We start from the raw sequence: 22527 nt of genomic DNA, 5'->3' as shown, positions 1-22527 counted from the left end.
CCAGAACAGTAGAATTTGACCAATACAGTGTAGAAATGGATCAAACTTTATGGGTTTAAAATGATGAGTGGGATTTTAGATGTTAGATTTATAATGCTAATATCTAGCTGACAATGCTGTTTTATGTCACTTAGAGAGAGTGGCTTTAAAGCTAGAGTGCCTTTTGGATAAATGAAAGTACTTGAGTTAAAAAAAATAATAATACAAAAATAGGACATTTATATGCAGGCATTTTTTCAGTTGCACTTTAAACGCATCATTCAGAATCTTGCGTGTTTTCATCTGCTCCATTCAGTGTATTTGCAGTGTTGGAGTAAGAAGTAAGTAACTTACTTCTTACTTCTTACTTACTAAGTAAGTACGAGTAACTTTTGTTCAGACCACGTTAGTTTTTCTCACTTTGCTGGACTCCTCATGAACTCATGAATCTGAATAATTGAATACATTTACCTGTTGCGCCTCCTTAGGCAGCGGTTTCAGTTCAGGGCAGAGGAATCCTGAATGATATCGGGTACTTGGTGAAACGTTGCCATTATAAAAAGCAGGTCTGAATGTCTTTAAGAAATTGAAGTCACAGTTTAATCAACTTATATGTGACTGGAGAGTCACATCAATTAGACTCAGCTGCCAACTGCTGGCTGGAGTAATGTCACTTCCATGTTCTTATCTGTGGTTCTATGCAGTCAGAGAAAATAACCCATGTTGACCTGTGGAGAGATCTCTCTCTGTAATTAATGAGGTACTTTCACAACTAAGTATTTGTAACAATCCATAATTGATTCACTTCCAATACACTTTATTGATAAAACACGTGGAAAAGATGTGGGCAGTTAACTGGCATTTCTGATAAATTTCCCAGCGTTTTTCCAGCAAAAGAATCAACAGGTAAAGGGAATGTGTGCCTCTGGCGGCTTATTGTTAGAAAATTGATGGAAGCATTTTCTGAGTCATTCATGAAAATCTAAATAATTCTAACCAGTATCTGTTAGGAGAAATGTACTGGAGATCTGCGTATATCCATATAACAGGAGAGGTTGTGGCAGAGACAATACAACCTGTAAATAATGCATTATCTGTCTTTATTTCACCAATACTTTAAGACCAATGAAAGACTGAACGCGTACTATTGCACTGTTAGCTCAGAGCTGCCGTGTTGTTGTTATTGGGGGCTATCGTTTTTTTTTTTTTTTTACACACGCGTCCAGTGGGATGACTTCATTGACGCGCGCCGCTGCAGCACAGCTAATTCACTCCATCGTACTCAAAGTTGTCGTCCACGTCGTCAAAATCTGATAAATATTGCACAAAACTAGCAGTAGCAAACTCTGTGGGAAGTTAGCGACTGTCGCAGAACACGGAGTGAATGAGCTGAGCTGGTCTATCCTTCATCTGTTGTTGTTACATTTGGGTAATTTTTCAAGCAAGAAAATGCACTTTTCTTCTGTTTTTCTTACTTTTTAATGTTTCATACCTTTGAAAACAGTCCCTTTGTGCTTTGGAAAATTATATGGGGCTCCTTTTCGATGAGTTTAAACATGTTTAAGCTAACCAGTTCAGTCTGTGTGTCCATATTTAAAAAATGTAGATAAAAAAATAAGATCAAATGTATTTAATATGAACTGGCTGCCAGCCAAATCACACATTTCCTTCTTCTCTTCCCTACATCCTTTTTGAATTAATCTCCTGTGTCTTCTTTTATGTTCCTTCTCATATCCTCATCTCCTCCCCCTGTTGGGACCATAATTCAGTACAGTGCAACTGTTCAGAAACAGGCGATAGGAAGCCACCAGCGTGCACTCGTGCCCATCTCTTCTGTCTTCATGGACTGTGAAATTGGGTTTTACTTCAACTAGGGAAGTAGTGTTTTGAATGAAAGGATTGTTGCTTGCAGAACGAGGCAGGTGAGGAAATCCTCCCTTTCTGTCATGTTGGCTGCTCCCATCAACAGGCAGCATGTAAAAGTCACTACGTCTTGTTGACAGTGGTGTGACCCATTCTTCCCCTCCATGTTTGTATTTACCATCCAGTCTGCTTGCATTAAAAGAGGAGAGTTGCCTATGTAAAGTGTATTTTTGTGTACGAGTTAAAGAGAGGAGATGACTGTATCAAAGTTTTAAGTGTATATCAATACAGCCAAATACCCAATAATTTACATGTTTTTCTATTGTTTTGTCAAATAGGTAGTGGTTTTAAAACTGGTTCTTTAAAACTATGCATCAGCTGGCGGTCACTTCCAACATTTAGGACTATATGCCTTTTCTTCCTCTGCACATGTGTAATATAGCTCAATTCACTGCATAGACGTCATCTTTGAGTCACTTGAATGGTGATTTGGTCCAGTGATGCTCCAGTTCTAGTTATAAAACCAGGTTTGTATTCGAGCAGAACGGCAGTCTGGAAATGCATTGATGTGAAAATGACTGCGAGTTGACATGATGAGCTGGTTTTCAGTCTCAATTTCTTTGTTTCGTTTGAAACGATTCTTTCGGCACTAGTAGCATTTATTTAAAATTGGCTTCATGGGTAAGGGTGCATGCAGCAGGCGGCCCAAGTTTTAGCTTCTGAGCCACCAGTTCAGCCACCCATTTGAATGAAGAAATAGAAAAATGTCATTGAGAAATGGCTGTTTAAAAAAAAAAAAAAAAAGTAGAAATGTTTGTGCAAGAAATGTTTTGTGCACGTGTGGAGTACCTAGCACAGTTTTTCTTTATCATCAAAATCAAATCAAGTTTATTTGTATAGCACATTTCATGTACAAAACAATTCAAAGTGCTTCACATAAAATAAAAGCATTGCAGCAGGGAGTGTAAGAAGCATTAAAAATAATAAAATAATTTAAATCAATTGAAAAACAAGCAACAGACCAGATAAATTAAAAGATATCGTGCAGACTTCATGCATAGACACATGAGAAAAGAAATGTTTTTAACCTGGATTTAAAAATGTCTCCATTTGGTGAAAGTTTAATCTCCACTGGCAGTTTGTTCCACTTGTTTGCAGCATAACAGCTAAATGTTGCTTCTCCATGTTTAGTCTGGACTCTGGACTGGACCAGCTGACCTGAGTCTTTTAAGCCCCGTTTCCACTATGCAGTCCGGTACGGGTCGGGTCGGAACGGTTCACTTATTTCGGTGTTTCCACTACCACCAAAGCGTACCGGTCCCATAGAACCCGTTACCATGTCTGTAACCCTTCTGCTTGGGGTACCGAGCACACAGGACCGGTTCCAGGCTCTGCTCTCCGTTGTTGGTGAGGAGGCTGTGCAGCGGGAGCTCGATGGCGCTGTGCCAAACCAAAAAGTTTTCCAGCTGATCGCCGTAAAAATGTCAGAGTGTTTTCAACCGGACCGCGAGCCAGTGTGGCATTAAGCTGAAGAAGCTTGGAGGTGGTTCCAAATTATGGATGTTATTTGCTGTTATTTGCTATTTATGCTTCGGCACGCACTCCCCCCCCCCCCCCCCCCCCCGAGGGTCCCCTTTGTACAGTGGGAACGCAAGCTGACCCCAAAGCGACCAGACCCCCGACCCGTACCGGACTGCATAGTGGAAACGAGGCTTTAGTTAAGTGATTCGACCCCGAACGATTTACCTGTTAATCTAGGTTTGAGAGTTTTTTTTTTTTTTTTGTGATTTTGGTCGAACTATAACAATAATTGGAGCCTATCCTAGGTGTCACTGGGCGAGAGGCAGGTTGCACCCTGGACAGGTTGCCAGTCCATCAAATGGGCCACACAGAGACAAACCAGACAAACAACCACACACACACTCACACACACACTCCTAGTGTAAAATCTTTTAAAAGCTTTAGTTGTTGCTTAGAAACACATATTTAGCTGCTCTTAGTTTGGCCCTTTGTCAGATGTTGAATTGCACAATTTTTGCAGCTGTACACATTGGACACAGTAGAAGTATTGCAGGTGAGTGGCATATAAGAGGCCCTTGACTTACATCAGAGGTGGCAAACTGGTTTGGAGTGTTGCTTAAAGTTGATTCTGTACATAATTCAGTTATGGAATCGTGTGGATTCTGCACCTGAGTTATGCGCTCCTTTCAGGTATGTGCTTAGCTTACGTAGAGATTGTCCTTCAGTGTGTTTAAATGCCTCCAACTAGGTCAGTTACTACCAGCTCTCAGCAGTAAATTTGTTTCTTTAACTTCATGGAGAAAAGAAAAATGTATTTTCTTTATTTGGAAGGATGTAATTGAAGGATTAGAGAACTGCAATAGAAACAGCTATGCTGCTGCAGGAGAAGGCACATTTCTTGGGTCTTAAGGGATCTTTGAATTGGGTGTGTGAAGTGTGAGGAGTGTTGTTTCTGCTTTAATCTGTTTATGAAGAAACACCCCCAGGGTGTATAGTGTGTGCTTTGTGTTGTTATTTACTGAATCAGTGACACAATGTGTGCAAATCTTCTGAACAGCATATCGTATCCCACCCTGATGCAAAACAGTGCGTTACTTATTCACCGTCTCTCTGTCTCTAAAAAAGGAAGCAATTACTTTGATACTGGGATAGCAGCTTGTGTCGGGTGTGTAGCTGAAGCTTTTAGCTGTTTGTTCATAACACAACTCTGTCCATTATTTGCGAGAGTGAAATTAAGGATTTGAAGGATGAGATGAAAACTGCTGCAGGAAATGATGCAGCCCTGTTACTCTCACTATACTGTGTGCAATAATTTGCCAGAATATGTGCGTATATATGAGCGGGAAACACTTTGTGATCAGAACAGATGAACAAAGTTTGGGTTTGGGTTCTCTTTGAAGGAGAATGTGGGGTTGGTGTGCAGCATCGTGCCTTCGCTGACTTTGTGCAGTCTGTATGTGTCTCAGTCATATCTTCACCTCTGTGTGCTTCATTTCTTTTGGGACATCATTATAGAAATAGTTTTGCCAGCAAGGTTTTTGTGTGCATATCAACTTTTGTTTAATACTTTTCAGGTGTGTGTGATAGACGTGTACAAATGTGTGTTATTCCCTGTAAAACCATCTCCTCAGAGCTGTGTTTTTTTGGTCTCCCTGTGCTGGGCTCCCGACCCACCGACTGATGGGAGCAGCAGGGAGCAGCAGCACCCCACAGAGTCTGCTGCTGCCCTGCCTGTCCTTGGGAAGTGTAATAGCATGGATCATTAAAAGGGGACACTGCGCTCGCTTCTGCTGATCTTTGGCCGCCTGCCATGTTTAAAGATGCTGCAATGTAATTGTCAGTGTGCAAAAAGTGAAGAGAGTTTTGACAAAGGAGTCCTTATCATAGATGATGAAGCAGAGTGACAAACTCCTTATTTGACACAATTCGAATGAACACAGACAGATAATACCTAAAAGGATGTTCTCATGCAGACTGAACCTGTTTTTTTAACAAATAAATGAATGAAAACCTCCGTCCTTACCTCTGCACTGCAGTATATCATAATCAGAGTGATTTATAAAGGAGGCGCTGCAGTTTCTCCCAAAAATGACTTGTTGGTTCAGAGACATTTCTACCTATACTCTACAGGGAACTGAGTTAGTTTACTTGTGTGAGTGTATTTATTGAAGTTGAGGGCAGATATTACCATCACACAATAAATCATTTTCCATAGTCGGTAGCAGGCTGCTGCATGCGTTGCCATCGTGGTCTTGCTGAATGATTACCGTTTTGATTTTATCGTTGGTGTTCGCACTCTGGTGGCCAGGAAAGGCATTGCTGCCCGCTCACATTGGGCCTGTGATCAAATGAACATGCCACAAATACAGCTGTAAAACTTTCTTCTGTGTCTGACTATCATTAGGCTTGCCAGCTGTTTCTTAGGACTGACTACTTTTTGCTGTACTCCACGAGACGTATTCACATAGAACCCAGTGTATTGCTGCTACTAGAAGCTTAGGCCTGGATTTGAGGCTGCATTTGCCTCGTCAGCAATAAATTGCGGTAAAAAAAGTGAGAGGAAAACGGCACATTTTTCACAGTGGACCTGAAGAAATGGCAATCTGAACATATTGGTTCTCTTGGTTATTATAAGTGAAGTGATTATAAACCAAGTATTACGCTGCACTCTGAATTCCTTTCCAGGCTTCATGATCAAGGCAAACTTTGGTCATGCTTTTGGGCTACAAGCAGTAGTTCTATGAACCACCGTTTCCCTGGTTCCTGGTTCTGTTCTTATCACAACGAGCCTTTCTGCGCCTTTATCCAACTCATGTTAAAGTTTTTAAATATTTTGTAGCGTGATAAATGCCATCGGCTCTCTTCCATTGAAAGAGTTGCTGCCTACTTACTTTTTGAGTCCCAGAATCTTTTGGTTTGAAGTTACAAGGCATGATTTGGGGCCAACCCACATCCTAATTTGTTTGATTGTCCCTATAAGCTTAAGAACTGTGATAGCTTGCATGATAAACTGCCCCACCAGCTCTTTTGGTCCTGTGCAGGAGCATTAAATACCTCGGACGTCTGTGTGAGCAGGCAGTAAAAACACATTATAAGGAAAATGTATTTATTTCTATTTCATTTAGGAATGATCAAGGACAGAGCCCTCTTTGTTATTAGTTTACTTTTAGATCTCCGACAGGAACACAAATTAACTTCAAATAAAAGTTGTCTTCAGTGCATCACTCAGTGAATGTGTCCTTTGGTGTGTGGATGTATGTGATGGAGAAAAAAGCAGCGCGTAGCCTGTAACACTGTAGACTTAACAAGTGCTGTACGAGTGTGTGTGTGACTCGGAGAGTGCTTTGAGTGGCCAAAAAGGGTAGAAAAAGTGCTACATAAATACAGACTATTTACATGTAGTGGTTGGACTTCATGTTCGTGTCTGACTCAACGTTTGAATGAGTCTGGGTTCCATGGGTGAGACAGGATTTTACTTCATCTGACCCCCAGGCTGAAAAACATTTTAAAAGCCCATCCAGAGAGTTAAGTGTGGGTGTTGAGTTGTTTGTCCGTACTTTGGCTGGCTGAAAGCTTTTGGGCGCCGCTGGTTCTGGAAGGCTGTAAGTGGGAAGCAAGAAGTCGTGTGCCAAACTACCCAGTGGGTTGTTTATACTTTGTGTGTTGGCAGCTTTTCTCTCCCTGTACTTTTTAATCAGTCTACTGAGCCTCCAGAGTGAGCATGAAACCCTGCAAGCCATATGTTACAACCCCTCTATCATCTTCCAATTTATTATTGAAGTGTTTTGTATTATTGAGCACACAAGCAGACAAGAGTTTGTGTATCAGCAGAGTCTTCAGTTTGAAAGCTGCAGGCCTGGTGCTGGGTTTCTATAAAAGCAGCACTCTGCCCACCGGGCCTGTCAAGTTGCAGACAAGGCTGTACTTCGATTGTTCCAATAAAGCAGCTGAAAAGAACATGTAGAAAAAGGAGGTGAGGGTGGACAGTTTTTACTTTACTTTTTGGTGTAAGCTGAGACCACAGTAGTTTGTGTTGGTAGAGAAGAGAGAAGAAGTTATCAAAGTAGCTTTCAATGAGCAGCCACTGGTTTCCTCTGATTCCAAGCACCTTACCTGACTGCCAGATTCAATGCAAATCTCTCCTGAATGCTAAAACAGTTGCCTCTTGAGTCTTGCTATCAGTCGAAAAATGGCTGAATAATTCCGTGTTATGAATGTACGACCCTGGTGTTTAACTAGAATGAAACGACTGAAAAAGTGAACAAAAAAAAATATTTGTTCACTTTTCAATGGTTTCTCAGCAGACGACAAACAACATCTCACTGTTTTTTTTTTTTTTTTAATGAATAAAACAGCTCTGTTCCACATTTGTGTTTCAATTTATGAAACATGTACAGAAAGGTGCCACTAAAATACTATTTATTTTATTGTTAACAAGATACCAGCCCACCGATATTTAGAATCTAGTCAGGACACATGCATATAACGCGTGTAGTTCAATTGATTCGTCTTGACTGATGAATAAATTGTGTACTTTGTTGCCTTTTACTTCTGGGTCATTTCCTGTACTTAATTCTTCCAAGTAAACCATTGAAAGACATTTAGAAAGAAGATGGAGGGCACGGCTGTTGCAGAGTTTGAGTAACTTGTCAGTCATTTGTACAGCGTAGACCTGTGAGAAAGTAACAGGAGCCCACTCAGCACTTATCCTCTCACAGTTGGTACAAATAACTCAGAAATCAGGAAGGATTATACGCATAGTTAGTGGAGACTGCAACATATCTCATACATGATTAGGGACAGATGCAGAGAGGTTTTAATTATGATTTCTAAAATGAAATAATGTCTTAATGTCTGGTTGAAGTAATTTCTCAGTGGACAAGATGGGATGGAAAAAAAACAAGCCTCTTTTTCTTTTAACTCCATTACACAGAGGCATTTATCAAGAAAATAAACTGCATAAACTTAATATTGTTAGTTCCCAATAACAAATAGTTTTATTTAAAAGCTAAAATTCCATGTTTTACTCTCACTTGTTCCAGTGGTTTGATGTGATTTCCTACTGTTTGCACAGAGTCTATCCATTAAACAGCAACTGTGATCTTTGGTCATTTTAATAAATGGATGATACTCATTTTTCCCAATACAAAACGTTGTTGGGAGCCGATTAGTTCTGTTATAACCTAAAGCTTGTTCTGATGAGGCACCACTGTCCTCTTTGGCTGCTGTGCTCGGTTTTGGCACCTCTAACAGCTTCCTTTCTGTATGTTGCAGGTTCAACTACAGGTCAACTCACCATCTCACCACCAATGGCTTCTTTGAGTTCCTCAACTGGTTTGATGAAAGAGCCTGGTACCCGCTGGGGAGGATAGTTGGGGGCACAGTAAGTATTTCTTAATCTGTGCGTGTGTGGCTTGAGTTTTTGGTGATTGACTCTTGGAGAGGCTTTGTGTGCTCTCTGTACCTCTCCACAACATTTTGTCCTCATTCCCCATGAGTTGCATTATTATTTAATGTGTTCATCATCATCTCACTTTCAACTGCACAACCTTAAGTCCTTAAACTGGTCAGAAGCCCACTAACACCTGCTTGCATCCAGCTATTGAACGCAGTGGAGCAGTGTTTAATTAGCTAATTACTCTACTGAATCCGAATGTTTTTATTACCTTCAACTCAACACAGCATTGATGAGAACGCAACACCCGGGTGTACACGCTACCTTTAACTGAGGATGCTTCAGTCAGGGTGACAAAGGGTGGCCGCAGCTCACACGATCTTTACCGACAGCAACGTCTTACATCCAGACAAAATGATGAGAGTGATCGCTTTTTAACCTTCGTCCAGATGTGCTGGTAGTCCCTCTCTGTCCCGCCGTGTGGGGCTCACATCTGCTGCAGCACATCCTGCAGGATGCAATAAATGTAAATAAAGACACACAAAGAACATTATCCACACTATAAAAAAAGAGATATTGACCCTGTGATTGAGTATACAGTAAGGTGCTCGATGGAAGTGCAAACAGGTAAGGCAGTGACATGATTTCCAGGTAGCGTAAAGTCGGGTGGAGCTCGTACACTGGCCTGCGGATCTTGAGCATTGCAATGCACTATGGGGATTGTTGTCTTTAATCCACAAGCACAAAAAAGTCATTTTCTGCCTTTTCTCGGTCAAGAAGGCACCAAATTAAAAATTTATGCTACTATTCTACTACATATATGGCCCACTTTCAATACATATTCATGTCTCCACTGGTGGAATGTTCCTTTAAATTCAGATTGCATGGGTCTTAAATATTTGTGTATTTTTCTTTTTGCTCTAAAGGAACAGTATTTTTTTTTTAATATATTTACTTGATTTTATAAGCATTTGTTCATGGGACTTAAATGTTCTGAAAATATTGTAATACATTTAATTTAGGACAGTGATGACATTTTTGTGATCTTTTCGCATGACACATTTAGTCGATGTTCTTAAACTCAACCGTCATTTGTCATTTTACCATACTGTCAGTGTGTTTACTTGGAAATACTTGGTATTTCCATCGTACGTTTGGTCTTAAATTTCATTTAGAAGTGGTATTAAAAGGTCAAATTAAACTTGTTTATACCTGTATACACCCTGGTTGTATCAGTTCGAATTTTCCGACTTTAGACTCGGAATTTTGAAAACCTGCCGACGGCAGCTTTAAACAAACCAAATGTAACGCTTTAAGTGAATGAAAGAAAGATGTCTCTCAATGTTCTCGTCTTATTTCTCCGTCTCTAACAGGTGTACCCGGGCCTCATGGTGACGGCGGGCCTCATCCACTATGTGCTGAACCTGCTGCACGTTACCGTCCACATCCGGGACGTGTGTGTGTTCCTGGCCCCAGTGTTCAGTGGCCTGACCTCTATCTCCACCTTTCTGCTGACAAGGGAGCTGTGGAACCAGGGGGCAGGGCTGCTGGCGGCCTGCTTCATCGCCATTGTCCCGGGCTACATTTCCCGCTCGGTGGCTGGCTCTTTTGACAATGAAGGCATTGCTATCTTTGCCCTGCAGTTCACCTACTACCTCTGGGTATACACATTCACACTTTTAACAGTCTTCCTGGAGTCCTATTCCTCTGTTATCTGGCTGTTAAGGATTTTCAGTTCTTTGTCAGGAATATAAAGTTACCGTATTTTCCGCACTATAAGGCGCACTTAAAAGCCTATAATTTTCTCAAAAAACAAAAGTGCGCCTTATAACCCGGAGCGCTTTATATATGGATTTATTCTTGTTAGCTTACGGACCCCGAAGCGATTTTGTGTGGTACACGGCGCTCTGTCAAAATGTTTTAGTAAGACTTTGGTAAACTACAAAGCTGCACCGCAGCATTACGGCTACAGTAGTCATGAGCGTAGCGGAGTAATATATATTGTGATTCACCATAATAATAACAAAATTGAACAGTGGGTTATTGAACAGAGAGCAGCGGGTAGAAGCGTCTCTACAGTCTCTATTCGACTGAAGGCAACAGCGTTAGCACGGGACATGAATATCAGTGTTAACAGGGCGTTCAAAGTTAAACTGCGAGCTGCGTGGGAGCAGTGGATGACAGAAGGCGAACACACATTCACCAAGGGAGGGAGACAGCGCCGGGCGACTTTGCTACTAAATGCCAATGGATCGTAGATGCCTGGGCTAAGGTATCAGTCTCAACTGTGGTCCGAGCTTTCACGAAGGCCGGTGTTCAGTCGATTTGTGCTACTTGTCGAGAATTGCTACTTTGTGGTTTTTCGCGTGCGCGTGCCGATTTTATAAGTTTCGTTTTCGAATCATCACTGAACTGCCAGGTAACAGCAACGACACTGTTTTGTTTCGCTTAATGCACCTTATAGCCCGGTGCGCTTTATATATGAAAAAAGAAAATAGACCATTCATTGACAGTGCGCTTTATAATCCAGTGCGCTCTATAGTGCGGAAAATACGGTATGTTGACATTCATTTGATCTGGCTAAAATTACATTTGTGTTGCCTGTTTCATTGGGCTTGATGTAGTCTGGGTTTGCTGCTGTCAGTGGCTTTCTTTTGGTTCACCTAAAAAGCTGTGGCACTGGCACTCCTTTATAGTTTTTTTCTTTATTTTGACATTGCTGAACACTAAACACTATCTAAACTTTTGAAAAGAACCATGACACAGAATCCTGGTGTAAATAAAAAGTGTTTTCTCCTATGGTGAAACATTTAGAACCAAAGCAGGAGTTTGTGCAACGGGGAAATCGATACATAAATGTGGTTGGTTTGTGTGGGCAGATGATGCATTAGAGTTGTTGCTCAGTGGGCATCGATGAAAGCCGAGGAAAGTCTTAGTTTTTCGTTTGAAAAAATGTCATTTTCATATGGATGAGAGGTGCAAAATATTTGTTTTTTAAGTAGTTCCTTAAGTAGCCCCGCCCCTTTTTACCCTGAAGTTAAGTTCCAGTATGTTTGTTTGTTTGTTTGTTTTCATTTTTCGTCCTCTTTAACCTGCAGATCTGTGTTTTAATTGTGTTTTCTTACTTAATACACTCACCACTAGATGTAGCAGAAATGAGCCAGAAAAGCAGTTTTTTCCGCACTTTAGAAATGTCAAAGGAAAAACCTTTTTTACAGCTTTGAACATGTTTCACATTCACCTGTTTTTCCCTTTTTGTTCACCATATGATGCCATTTGTGTTCTAAACTGTTTTTGGAACAATACCAAAGGCAAACAATGTAGAACATATTCAAAACAAAGAAAGACCTTTATTTTTGGACTTTAGTTTAGTTCCTCTTGCATTAACCTTACATCAGAAATGGATAGTAGTCCGAAAAACTTGCTGGTGAACACTGTGGAACGTTTAGCAACAGGAAATTAAACACGAAAAGAACTCACTTTTCCTTCCCTTTTCCTCTCTCAGATATTCATTGGCTCAGCTCTTCCATCATTCCATGTGTGTGATTAACGCTGTAAATTTGTAAATTGCAGGTGAAATCAGTGAAGACAGGATCTGTCTTCTGGACTATCGGATGCTGCCTCTCCTACTTCTACATGGTGAGAACCATCAAAAACAAAAATGTGTCCTAATCTGTCTGATTTTAAAAACACATGTGAACCTTTATTTTTCAACATGAAGAAATTATTCTGAACTGGCCAAAAGAAATCTGTGAGGTGGTGCTACGGCTAGGAGGAGGAGTTCAAGGCAGTTTATTAACTTTCTTAACCAAGGAAATCACTGAGGTCAGCCTCAGTTTTGTCAACTTTCTGATTTGGTTGCCAGATTTAGCTACTTTCACCTGACCTCAGGGAGAAGGAGAGAGGCAAATGGTTGTAAAGCAGAATGGAAATGCGATGTTAGAAAGTCAGAAATATGCTAAGTAGCACGTGACCTCACCCAGTGATACCAGTACAGCAACTTTCATTAGCAGACTTGAGCCGCATTCCTCTGGAAATAGTTTGCTATTTATAAGCTATATAAGCTTATACATTTGCTATATAAGCTCCAGATGCATCCTTATATAATAAGGAAAGGAATTCCTCTCATTGTGATTGAAAAAAACGAGCAGCATTCATGCCATTTGTGGCTTTCATAGATTGTTAAATTGTTTAGGTTGAGCAGTGCTGGAGTGTGGTACACACAGTATGTTCATATTATATCTGTATTCCAAAGATGTTGACATTTAAAAAAAGAGGATACATTCAGTAAGTTAACAAGGGACGGAGAGTTGGAAAGTGGAAGCCTGCAGTCATTTCTGCAGATGGAAGGTGCACCAGTGCAAGTTATGTAAAACAACTTCATTATCTGAGTGTCGGAGCGATTTACTCAATCAAACGTTGTGTATCTTGAATTCAAATCTTTTATTTGTCATTCATTTTTAACGATTTGGCAGTTTTTATGTACATAACCTTCAGCATGTAATAGATTCAGTGTTATATGGTGTAAAAGTGCTACTTTTAAAATGTCTTCAGAGTTCCTTAAGGCCCGTCCTTAAGGTCTTTGGTGTGCTTTGCACTCTCAAAGCGAAGCTTTTTGTAACTGTGAGTACCTAAAATACCACTCAGAATTTTTCTAGTCTTATGCTAATTTTTCAAACAAATCCCAGTGACTCTGGGATGAAAAGTTTGTTTTATCCCCCCCAGAGGAACTATTGGAAAGAAATGTGTTTTAAAACAAAAGAAGAAATAAATTCAAATTGCAAGCCCCAACATAGAAATTCAATGATGCGCATCTGAGAGCAGAAACAGTCTATAGCATGACTGGTAGCCAGCATTAGTCCCCCATTAGTCCCCCATTTCTGTACTCGTAGGCTTTCTCTGCATGTCTGTCATGACTGCTTATGAAAAAAAAAATCACCAGAAGAGCTGAACAAAGGGATTTCGAGGACCAACCAAAAATGGGTGATTGTTAGTGGGGCTTGTACGCAGAAAAATTAAATCCCCCCGATAAGCTCATAGGTAATGCAATAATTTAGAGGTGGCACAATTTAGTGTTATTACTTTTAAGTGTACTGCACGTTTGTATGCGTGCCTTTGAGAGTGTTGGGACCAATACCTATGAATGACAGCCTAAGGCTGCAGCTCAAGCTGATTTTTACAGCTCTCAGGCAGGCTGTGCGGCTTCGGACCCTCCCACTTACTGAAATCTCTCTCATTATGGAAGCAAATGTGTCGTGAATAAGAGAGAATACAGACATCCTTCAGCTCCGAGCCCACAGGGATTCATGGCTTATATGTAATACTCAGTGGGGTTACATGGCACTGAAAGGATCAGATAATTGGCTAAATTACAATAAGATTGAGTTATTAAGTTCATGTAGACACCTTAATCTGACAAGAAATTGGGTCGAATTGAGTTACTCGCGATCGGATTAAGACCCCGAGATAACTCGGTTGAAAGTCAAAATAAACCTGCTTGTAGACGCTGAAGCAAGTGGTGAATTAGACTTTGCGTTCTGCGCATGCTCGAGATTTTTTCCCGGGGTCGGGAACCGGAAGTCGGAAGAGACGATATTACTGTTGTTGTCGCTGTCAGAAAGAAAGAAACAAACACCGCGATGGAGAATGCTCCGTTGTGCATCGCGTTTGTGCAACAAGCAGCTCATCACAGACCAAATGTAGAGGGACGTAGCTTCATCTTGCTCTTCATTCGCCATTTTCTCGAATGCCTGAGTTTGTTGGTGAAGAGGTCAACAGGAAGTAGCTCTATTAGCAATAGTTGAAATGGGTACAGCGCCACCTATCGTATCGGGGTATGACACGCTTTGTGCCTCTGATCCGATTCATTCACCGCCATATATCCAAGGATAATTACCCTTGCTCAACTCATTCTTATTGTAATTTAGCCAATTATCTGATCCTTTCAGTGCCAAGAGTGATTACAGTGTTGAAAAGATTCAGCAAGGATCTCAATCCCACTATGACAAGTAGGGGCAAACTAAATATTTCTGGGTTTGTTAATATGTGCATGCTTCTGTTATTTTCCCGAGTTTTCCATTCATGAAAGTTGCAGCAAAGGTTTGAAATGACTTGAATCCAATGTGTTTGACAGGTGTCGGCTTGGGGCGGTTACGTGTTCATCATCAACCTCATTCCTCTTCATGTCTTTGTTCTGCTGCTCATGCAGCGCTTCAGTAAGAGAGTCTACATAGGTGAGATCCAACACACATACAGACTCACTCTCATTAAAGGCTCGTGTATACTTCGCAGCAGTGTGTCGCAGTGAGCTTGTCGCAGACACGACGCAGTTATTTTTGATTTATGCCTACTTTTGAAGCGCTGTCTGCGCTATGTTAATCCCACGCCACAACGCAAGAGGGACAATCACGAACAAGCTAGGATTGTGGGTGTTACGGTTACGGAGGTCATTCAACAACAATGGCGACTGGACGAATGCGCACTTTGATTTAGATGCAGCTGATCGATCTAGAAATAGAAGAAATATTGCTACTACTGGAGCTGGCAGAGAGGCGAAAGAATCGTCACGGTTAGCACGGTTAGCGTCACCATTAGCCGGTTAGCAAACCGGAAATACGCATAGTGTAGAGCGGATGCAGAGTTGACCAATCAGTGTCCTCCTTTCTCTCCTCCCTGCGGCGATGTCTGCGGCACTGTCTGCGGTGAGTTACAATTTGGGGAGGTGCACCAGAGTGTCTGCGTAAGGGGCGGGGGCATGTCTGCATTAACTGCGACACACACGCAGACGACCTGGTTTCCGACCATAAATCAGCCTTAACTCATGGCTTCTTAGGGGTTGCACTCATTTGGCAGGATAAAAAACATTTTGCCTCAAACTGAACTTGCCTCCTTGAACAGATTCATGTCCTGGCCCGAGTTCACAGCCTCCTGCAGATACCATGAATTTAGTTTTAAATCATTAGTCCTTGCTTTGATATCCATTCATAATCCGGTGGAAAAGATGACATAAATGACGAAGCTGACAGTTGTAACTTTGACTCAGAGAGAAACCATATGAAGACAAGTACAGAGAATGGAGACTCAAAGGAAGAGACTGAAAAAGCATCCTCCAATAGGATTCGAACCAAAATGACTAATTTAACATGAAGCTTCCTCCCCACACTGTTCTTTCCCTTGTGATCACCTCTGAGAACTCGTGCCGTACATACTGCCTGCAGTAACCAGTAGCTGACCTGACGTATTAGATCACACTTGATGAGAAATATTTGGAAACGGGTGAGGCCACATACAGTTGTTATGATCTTTTAGAATTATTTTGATTTTTTTTTCCCCCTTTTTTTAAAAAGATTTCCTTCAGCTTGCTTACTGTTAATCTGCCCCGCAGACATGTAGTTACTCTGGTGCATTAATGGTAAGACTGGTATTTTTATTATTCTTACAAAATCCACTTAATGTAATCTGCTAACAGGAGTTGTATCACAGCCCTCCACTGAGCCGTAAAGCTTTATTTTTTTACCCATAACAACCTAAAATATAGCTGCAAGCAGCGATGTGGGGGTCCTAGCAGAATGGCCCAATAGGCAAGGCTTGGGCTGCTCAGGAAGGCGTCGTGATTCCATGCACCAAGTTTCGCATCGATACATCAATGCATCGCAGAGATACGGCCAAATGTCCCGTTTGCGTGTCGGCGTAGAGTTTGATTAGCTGCCGCGGTTAAACGGAAGTGAAATAAAATAATCCACATGATAACTTATGTGCGGCTTGGTCTGAAGATTCTAAGTGCCAAGTCCCGTGGAGATTGGACAATCTGCTTGGCCTAAAATGTGTTTTGAAGGTTTTTGATTAAATTCAAAATGGCGGATAATCCAAGATGGCGCAGATGACGACATGAGGTGCGTTATCCTCTTCTCTATCCAGTGATTCCATTGGTACCTCATTTATGAATTTTGGACCAAGGGGTCCAAAGATATGAGCAAAATTGCATTTTTGCTACATATAGCGCCACCTATTGGCCAAACGTCACCAAACTTCTTGGGCCTCTTACCTTAGCGGTCTTGAGTCTGTGTTAGAAGTTTGACGTCATAACATCAAATGGTTGCCAAGATATGGCCTCACTTCCGGTTTGGCGGCATCAACCTCGAGTTTGATTGGCTTTTATGGTTAATCGGAAGCCTAATTAAAAATTCCACAGGATAACTTTTGTGCGGCTTGGTCTTAAGAATCTATGTGCCAAGTTTCGTGAAAATTGGACAATCTCTGTGACCTGAAATGTTTTTTTAAGCTTTTTGATAAAATTCAAAATGGCGGAAAATCTAGGCATACGCAAATAGACGTCATAGGGTGCGTTGGACTCGTCATGATCCAAGAATTCCAACGATGCCTCATTTGTGAAATTTGGACCAAGTAGTCCAAAGTTATTAGGCTGAATGCACTTTGAACTTTGACGTGTTGGTGGCGCTAGAGAGTAAGCTCTTGGGTTATGAAAATTCTTGACTTTGGCTTTGGCACTTGGCTGATTACGTGTGCCAAATTTCACAACTTTTTACCATAGCGTTCATGGGGCTGCCATAGACTTCAATTGCAGCAGAAACGGATGAATAAATATAGCTGCAAGCAGCAATGTGGGGGTCCTAGCAGAATGGCCCAATAGGCAAGGCTTGGGCTGCTCAGGAAGGGGTCGTGAGTCCATGCACAAAGTTTGGCATCAATACATCAATGCATCGTAGAGATATGGCCAAATGTCCCGTTTGCGTGTCGGCGTAGAGTTTGATTGGCTGCCACGGTTAAACGGATTTGAAATAAAAAAATCCACATGTTAACTTATGTGCGGCTTGGTCTGAAGAGTCTATGTGCCAAGTCCCGTGGAGATCGGACAATCTCAGTGGCCTGAAATGCTTTTTGAAGGTTTTCGATTCAATTCAAAATGGCGGACAATAAAAAATGGCGCAGATGACGTCATGATTTTCTTTGGCCTCGACTACATCCAGGGATTCCATTGGTACCTCATTTGTGAAATTTGGCCAAAGGGGTCCAAAGATATGAGCAAAAATGCATTTTAGCTACATATAGTGCCACCTATAGGCCAATTGTCACCAAACTTCTTGGGCTTCTTACAGTCATAGGTGTGAGTTTGTGTTATGAGATTGACGTCATAACATCAAATGGTTACCAAGATATGGCCTCACTTCCGGTTTGGCAGCGTCAACCTCGAGTTTGATTGGCTTTTATGGAAAATCGGAAACCTAATTAAAAATTCCACCCAATAACTTTTGTGCAGCTTGGTCTTAAGAGTCTATGTGCCAAGTTTCGTGAAGATTGAACAATCTGCGTGGCCTGAAATGCTTTTTTAAGCTTTTTGATAAAATTCAAAACGGCGGAAAATCTAAGTATACGCAAATTGACGTCATAGGGTGCGTTGGACTCGTCATGATCCAAGGATTCCAACGATGCCTCACTTGTGAAATTTGGACCAAGTAGTCCAAAGTTATTAGGCTGAATGCACTTTGAACTTTGACGTTTTGGTGGCGCTAGAGAGTAAGGTCTTGGGGCATGAAATTTCTTGACTTTGGCTTTGGCACTTGGCTGATTACGTGTGCCAAATTTCACAACTTTTTACCATAGCGTTAATGGGGCTGCCATAGACTTCAATTGCAGCGGAAAGTAGAAGAATAAATATAGCTGCAAGCAGCGATGTGGGGGTCCTAGCAGGACTCCACAATAGGCAAGGCTTGGGCCGCTCAGGAAGGCGTTGTGAGTTCATGCACCAAGTTTGGCATCGATACATCAATAAATGGCAAAGATATGGCCTGACGTCTTGTTTGCGCGTGGGCGTGGAGTTTGATTGGCTGCCACATGCAAATGAAAGTGAAATGAAAAAATCCACATGATAACTTTTGTGGGGCTTTGTCTGAAGATTCTATGTGTCAAGTCCCGTCGAGATTGGACAATCTGCGTGGCCTGAAATGCTTTTTGTAGGTTTGCAATTAAATTAAAAATGGCTGATTATCCAATATGGTGCAGATAACGTCATGAGGTGCGTTGACCTCGACTGCATCCAGGGATTCAACTGGTTCCTCATTTGTGAAATTTGGATCAAGTAGTCCAAAGTTATGCATTTGGATGCACTTTGAACTTTGACGTGTTGGTGGCGCTAGTGAGTAAGCACTTGGGCCATGAAATTTCTTGACTTTGGCTTTGGCACTTGGCTGATTACGTTTGCCAAATTTCACAACTTTCTCGCATTGCGTTAATTGGCTGCCATAGATAGCGCCACCTATAAGCCAAATGTCACCAAACCTCTTGTGCCTCTTACAGTAGGGGTCTTGAGTCTGTGTTAGACGTTTGATGTCATAACACCAAATGGTTGCCAAGATAAGGCCTCACTTCCTCTTTGGCTGCATCAAAATCGAATTTGATTGGCTTTTATGGAAAATCGGAATACTAATTAAGAAATTCCACACAATAACTTTTGTGCGGCTTGATCTGAAGATTCTATGTGCCAAGTTTCGTGGAGATCAGACAATCTGCGTGGCCTGAAATGCTTTTTTAAGCTTTATGATTAAATTCAAAATGGCGGAAATTGTAGACATAGGCCAATGACGTCATAGGGTGCGTTGGACTCATCATGATCCAAGGATTCCAGCAATACCTCATTTGTGAAATTTGGACAAAGTAGTCCAAAGATAAGAGCAAAAATGCATTTCTGCTGCATATAGCACCACCTATAGGCCAGGCGTCATCAAACTTCTTGGGCCACTTACCGTAGTGGTCTTGAGTGTGTGTTCGAAGTTTGACGTCATAACATCAAATGGTTGTCAAGATATGGCCTCACTTCCGCTTTGGTGGCGTCAACCTCGGGTTTGATTGGATGTTATGGAAAATCGGAAGCCTAATTAAAAATTCCACATGATAACTTTTGTGCGGCTTGGTCTGAAAATTCTATGTGCCAAGTTTCGTGGAGATCGGACAATCTGCGTGTCCTGAAATGCTTTTTTAAGCTTTTTGATTAAATTAAAAATGGCGGACATTGTAGGCATAAGCCAATAACGTCATAGGATGCGTTGGACTCGTCATGATCCAAGGACTCCAAGGATGCCTTATTTGTGAAATTTGGACCAAGTAGTCCAAAGTTATGCATTTGGATGCACTTTGAACTTTGACGTGTTGGTGGCGCTAGTGAGTAAGCACTTGGGCCATGAAATGTCTTGACTTTGGCTTTGGCACTTGGCTGATTACGTGTGCCAAATTTCACTACTTTCTCGCATTGCGTTAATGGGGTTGCCATAGATAGCGCCACCTATTGGCCAAACGTCACCAAACTTCTTGTTCCTCTTACAGTAGGGGTCTTGAGTCTGTGTTAGAAGTTTGACGTCATAACACCAAATGGTTGCCAAGATATGACCTCACTTCCGGTTTGGGGGCGTCAACCTCGAGTTTGATTGGCTTTTATGGAAAAATGGAAGCCTAATTAAAAATTCCACACGATAACTTTTGTGCGGCTTGGTATTAAGAGTCTATGTGCCAAGTTTCGTGATAATTGGACAATCTCTGTGACCCGAAATGTTTTTTTAAGCTTTTTGATAAAATTCAAAATGGCGGAAAATCTAAGTATACGCAAATTGACGTCATAGTGTGCGTTGGACTCGTCATGATCCAAGGATTCCAACGATGCCTCATTTGTGAAATTTGGACCAAGTAGTCCAAAGTTATTAGGCTGAATGCACTTTGAACTTTGGCGTGTTGGTGGCGCTAGAGAGTAAGCTCTTGGGGCATGAAATTTCTTGACTTTGGCTTTGGCACTTGGCTGATTACGTGTGCCAAATTTCACAACTTTTTACCATAGCGTTCATGGGGCTGCCATAGACTTCAATTGCAGAAGAAAGTAGATCAATAATAAGAAAAGCTACTAACACAATGGGTGCCTTCGCAGCTTCGCTGCTAGGCCCCCAATAATAATAATAAATATAGCTGCAAGCAGCGATGTGGGGGCCTAGCAGAATGGCACAATAGGGAAGGCTTGGGCTGCTCAGGAAGGCGTCATGAGTCCATGCACCAAGTTTGGCATCGATACATCAATGCATCGCAGAGATATGGCCAAATGTTCCGTTTGCGTGTCGGCGTAGAGTTTGATTGGCTGCCGCGGTTAAACGGAAGTGTAATAAAAAAATCTACGTAAGAACTTATGTGCGGCTTGGTCTGAAGATTCTATGTGCCAAGTCCTGTGATGATTAGGCAATCTGCGTGGCCTGAAATGCTTTTGTAAGGTTTTCGATTCAGTTCAAAATGGCGGACAATCCAAGATGGCGCTGATGACGTCATGAGGTGCGTTGACCTCGTCTATATCAAGGGATTCCAATGATACCTCATTTGTGACATTTGGACCAAGGGGTCCAAAGATATGAGAAAAAATACATTTTTGCTACTTATAGCGCCACCTATTGGCCAAACGTCATCAAACTTCTTGGGCCACTTCCCTTAGCGGTCTTGAGTATGTGTTAGAAGTCTGACGTCATAACATCAAATAGTTGCCAAGATATGGCCTCACTTCCGGTTTGGCGGCGTCAACCTTGAGTTTGATTGACTTTTATGGAGAAACGGAAGCCTAATTAAAAATTCCCTTGGATAACTTTTGTGCGGCTTGGTCTTAAGAGTCTATGTGCCAAGTTTCGTGAAAATTGGACAATCCCTGTGACCTGAAATGCTTTTTTAAGCTTTTTCATAAAATTCAAAATGGCGGAAAATCTAGGCATACGCAAATTGACGTCATAGTGTGCGTTGGAGTCGTCATGATCCAAGGATTCCAAAGATGCCTCATTTGTGAAATTTGGACCAAGTAGTCAAAAGTTATTAGGCTAAATACACTTTGAACTTTGGCTTGTTGGTGGCGCTAGAGAGTAAGATCTTGGGGCATGAAATTTCTTGACTTTGGCTTTGGCACTTGGCTGATTACGTGTGCCAAATTTCACAACTTTTTACCATAGCGTTCATGGGGCTGCCATAGACTTCAATTGCAGCAGAAAGTAGATCAATAATAGGAAAAGCTACTAACACAATGGGTGCCTTCGCAGCTTCGCTGCTAGGCCCCCAATAAATATAGCTGCAAGCAGCGATGTGGGGGTCCTAGCAGTATGGCACAATAGGCAATGCTTGGGCTGCTCAGGAATGCGTTGTGAGTCCATGCAACAAGTTTGGCATCGATACATCAATGCATCGCAGAGACACGGCCAAATGTCCCGTTTGCGCATTGGCGTAGAGTGTGATTGGCTGTCGCGGTTAAACGGAAGTGAAATAAAAAAATCCACATGATATCTTATGTGCGGCTTGGTCTGAAGATTCTATGTGCCAAGTTCCGTCGAGATTGGACAATCTCAGTGGCCTGAAATGCTTTTTGAAGGTTTTCGATTAAATTCAAAATGGCGGACAATCCAAGATGGCGCTCATGACGTCATGATGTGCATTGACCTCTGCTGCATCCAGGGATTCCATTGGTAACTCATTTGTGACATTTGGACCAAGGGGTCCAAAGATATGGGCAAAAATGCATTTTGGCTACATATAGCGCCACCTATAGGCCAAACATCACCAAACTTCGTTGGCCTCTTACCATCTTGGTCTTGAGTCTGTGTTATAAGTTTGACGTCATAACATCAAATGGTTGCCAAGATATGGCCTCACTTCCGGTTTGGGGGCGTCAACCTCGAGTTTGATTGGCTTTTATGGAAAATCGGAAGCCTAATTAAAAATTCCACACGATAACTTTTGTGCGGCTT

The 22527-nt window shown here is 41.7% G+C and overlaps 1 protein-coding gene across 1 annotated transcript in view; it reads left to right on the top strand.

Annotated features, from left to right (window-relative positions):
* LOC142379627 (dolichyl-diphosphooligosaccharide--protein glycosyltransferase subunit STT3B-like) overlaps positions 1 to 22527 on the top strand; it is a 144322-nt gene that overhangs the window by 43747 nt on the left and 78048 nt on the right. The window contains exons 2-5 of the mRNA XM_075464689.1: positions 8638 to 8746; positions 10132 to 10419; positions 12332 to 12397; positions 14892 to 14991. Of these exons, the coding sequence (XP_075320804.1) occupies positions 8638 to 8746; positions 10132 to 10419; positions 12332 to 12397; positions 14892 to 14991 (563 nt within the window). The remainder of the gene's footprint in view (positions 1 to 8637; positions 8747 to 10131; positions 10420 to 12331; positions 12398 to 14891; positions 14992 to 22527) is intronic.

Source organism: Odontesthes bonariensis, chromosome 5 (assembly GCF_027942865.1).
Source record: "Odontesthes bonariensis isolate fOdoBon6 chromosome 5, fOdoBon6.hap1, whole genome shotgun sequence".
Taxonomy (NCBI): domain Eukaryota; kingdom Metazoa; phylum Chordata; class Actinopteri; order Atheriniformes; family Atherinopsidae; genus Odontesthes; species Odontesthes bonariensis.
This window is presented reverse-complemented; position numbering and strand designations above follow the sequence as displayed.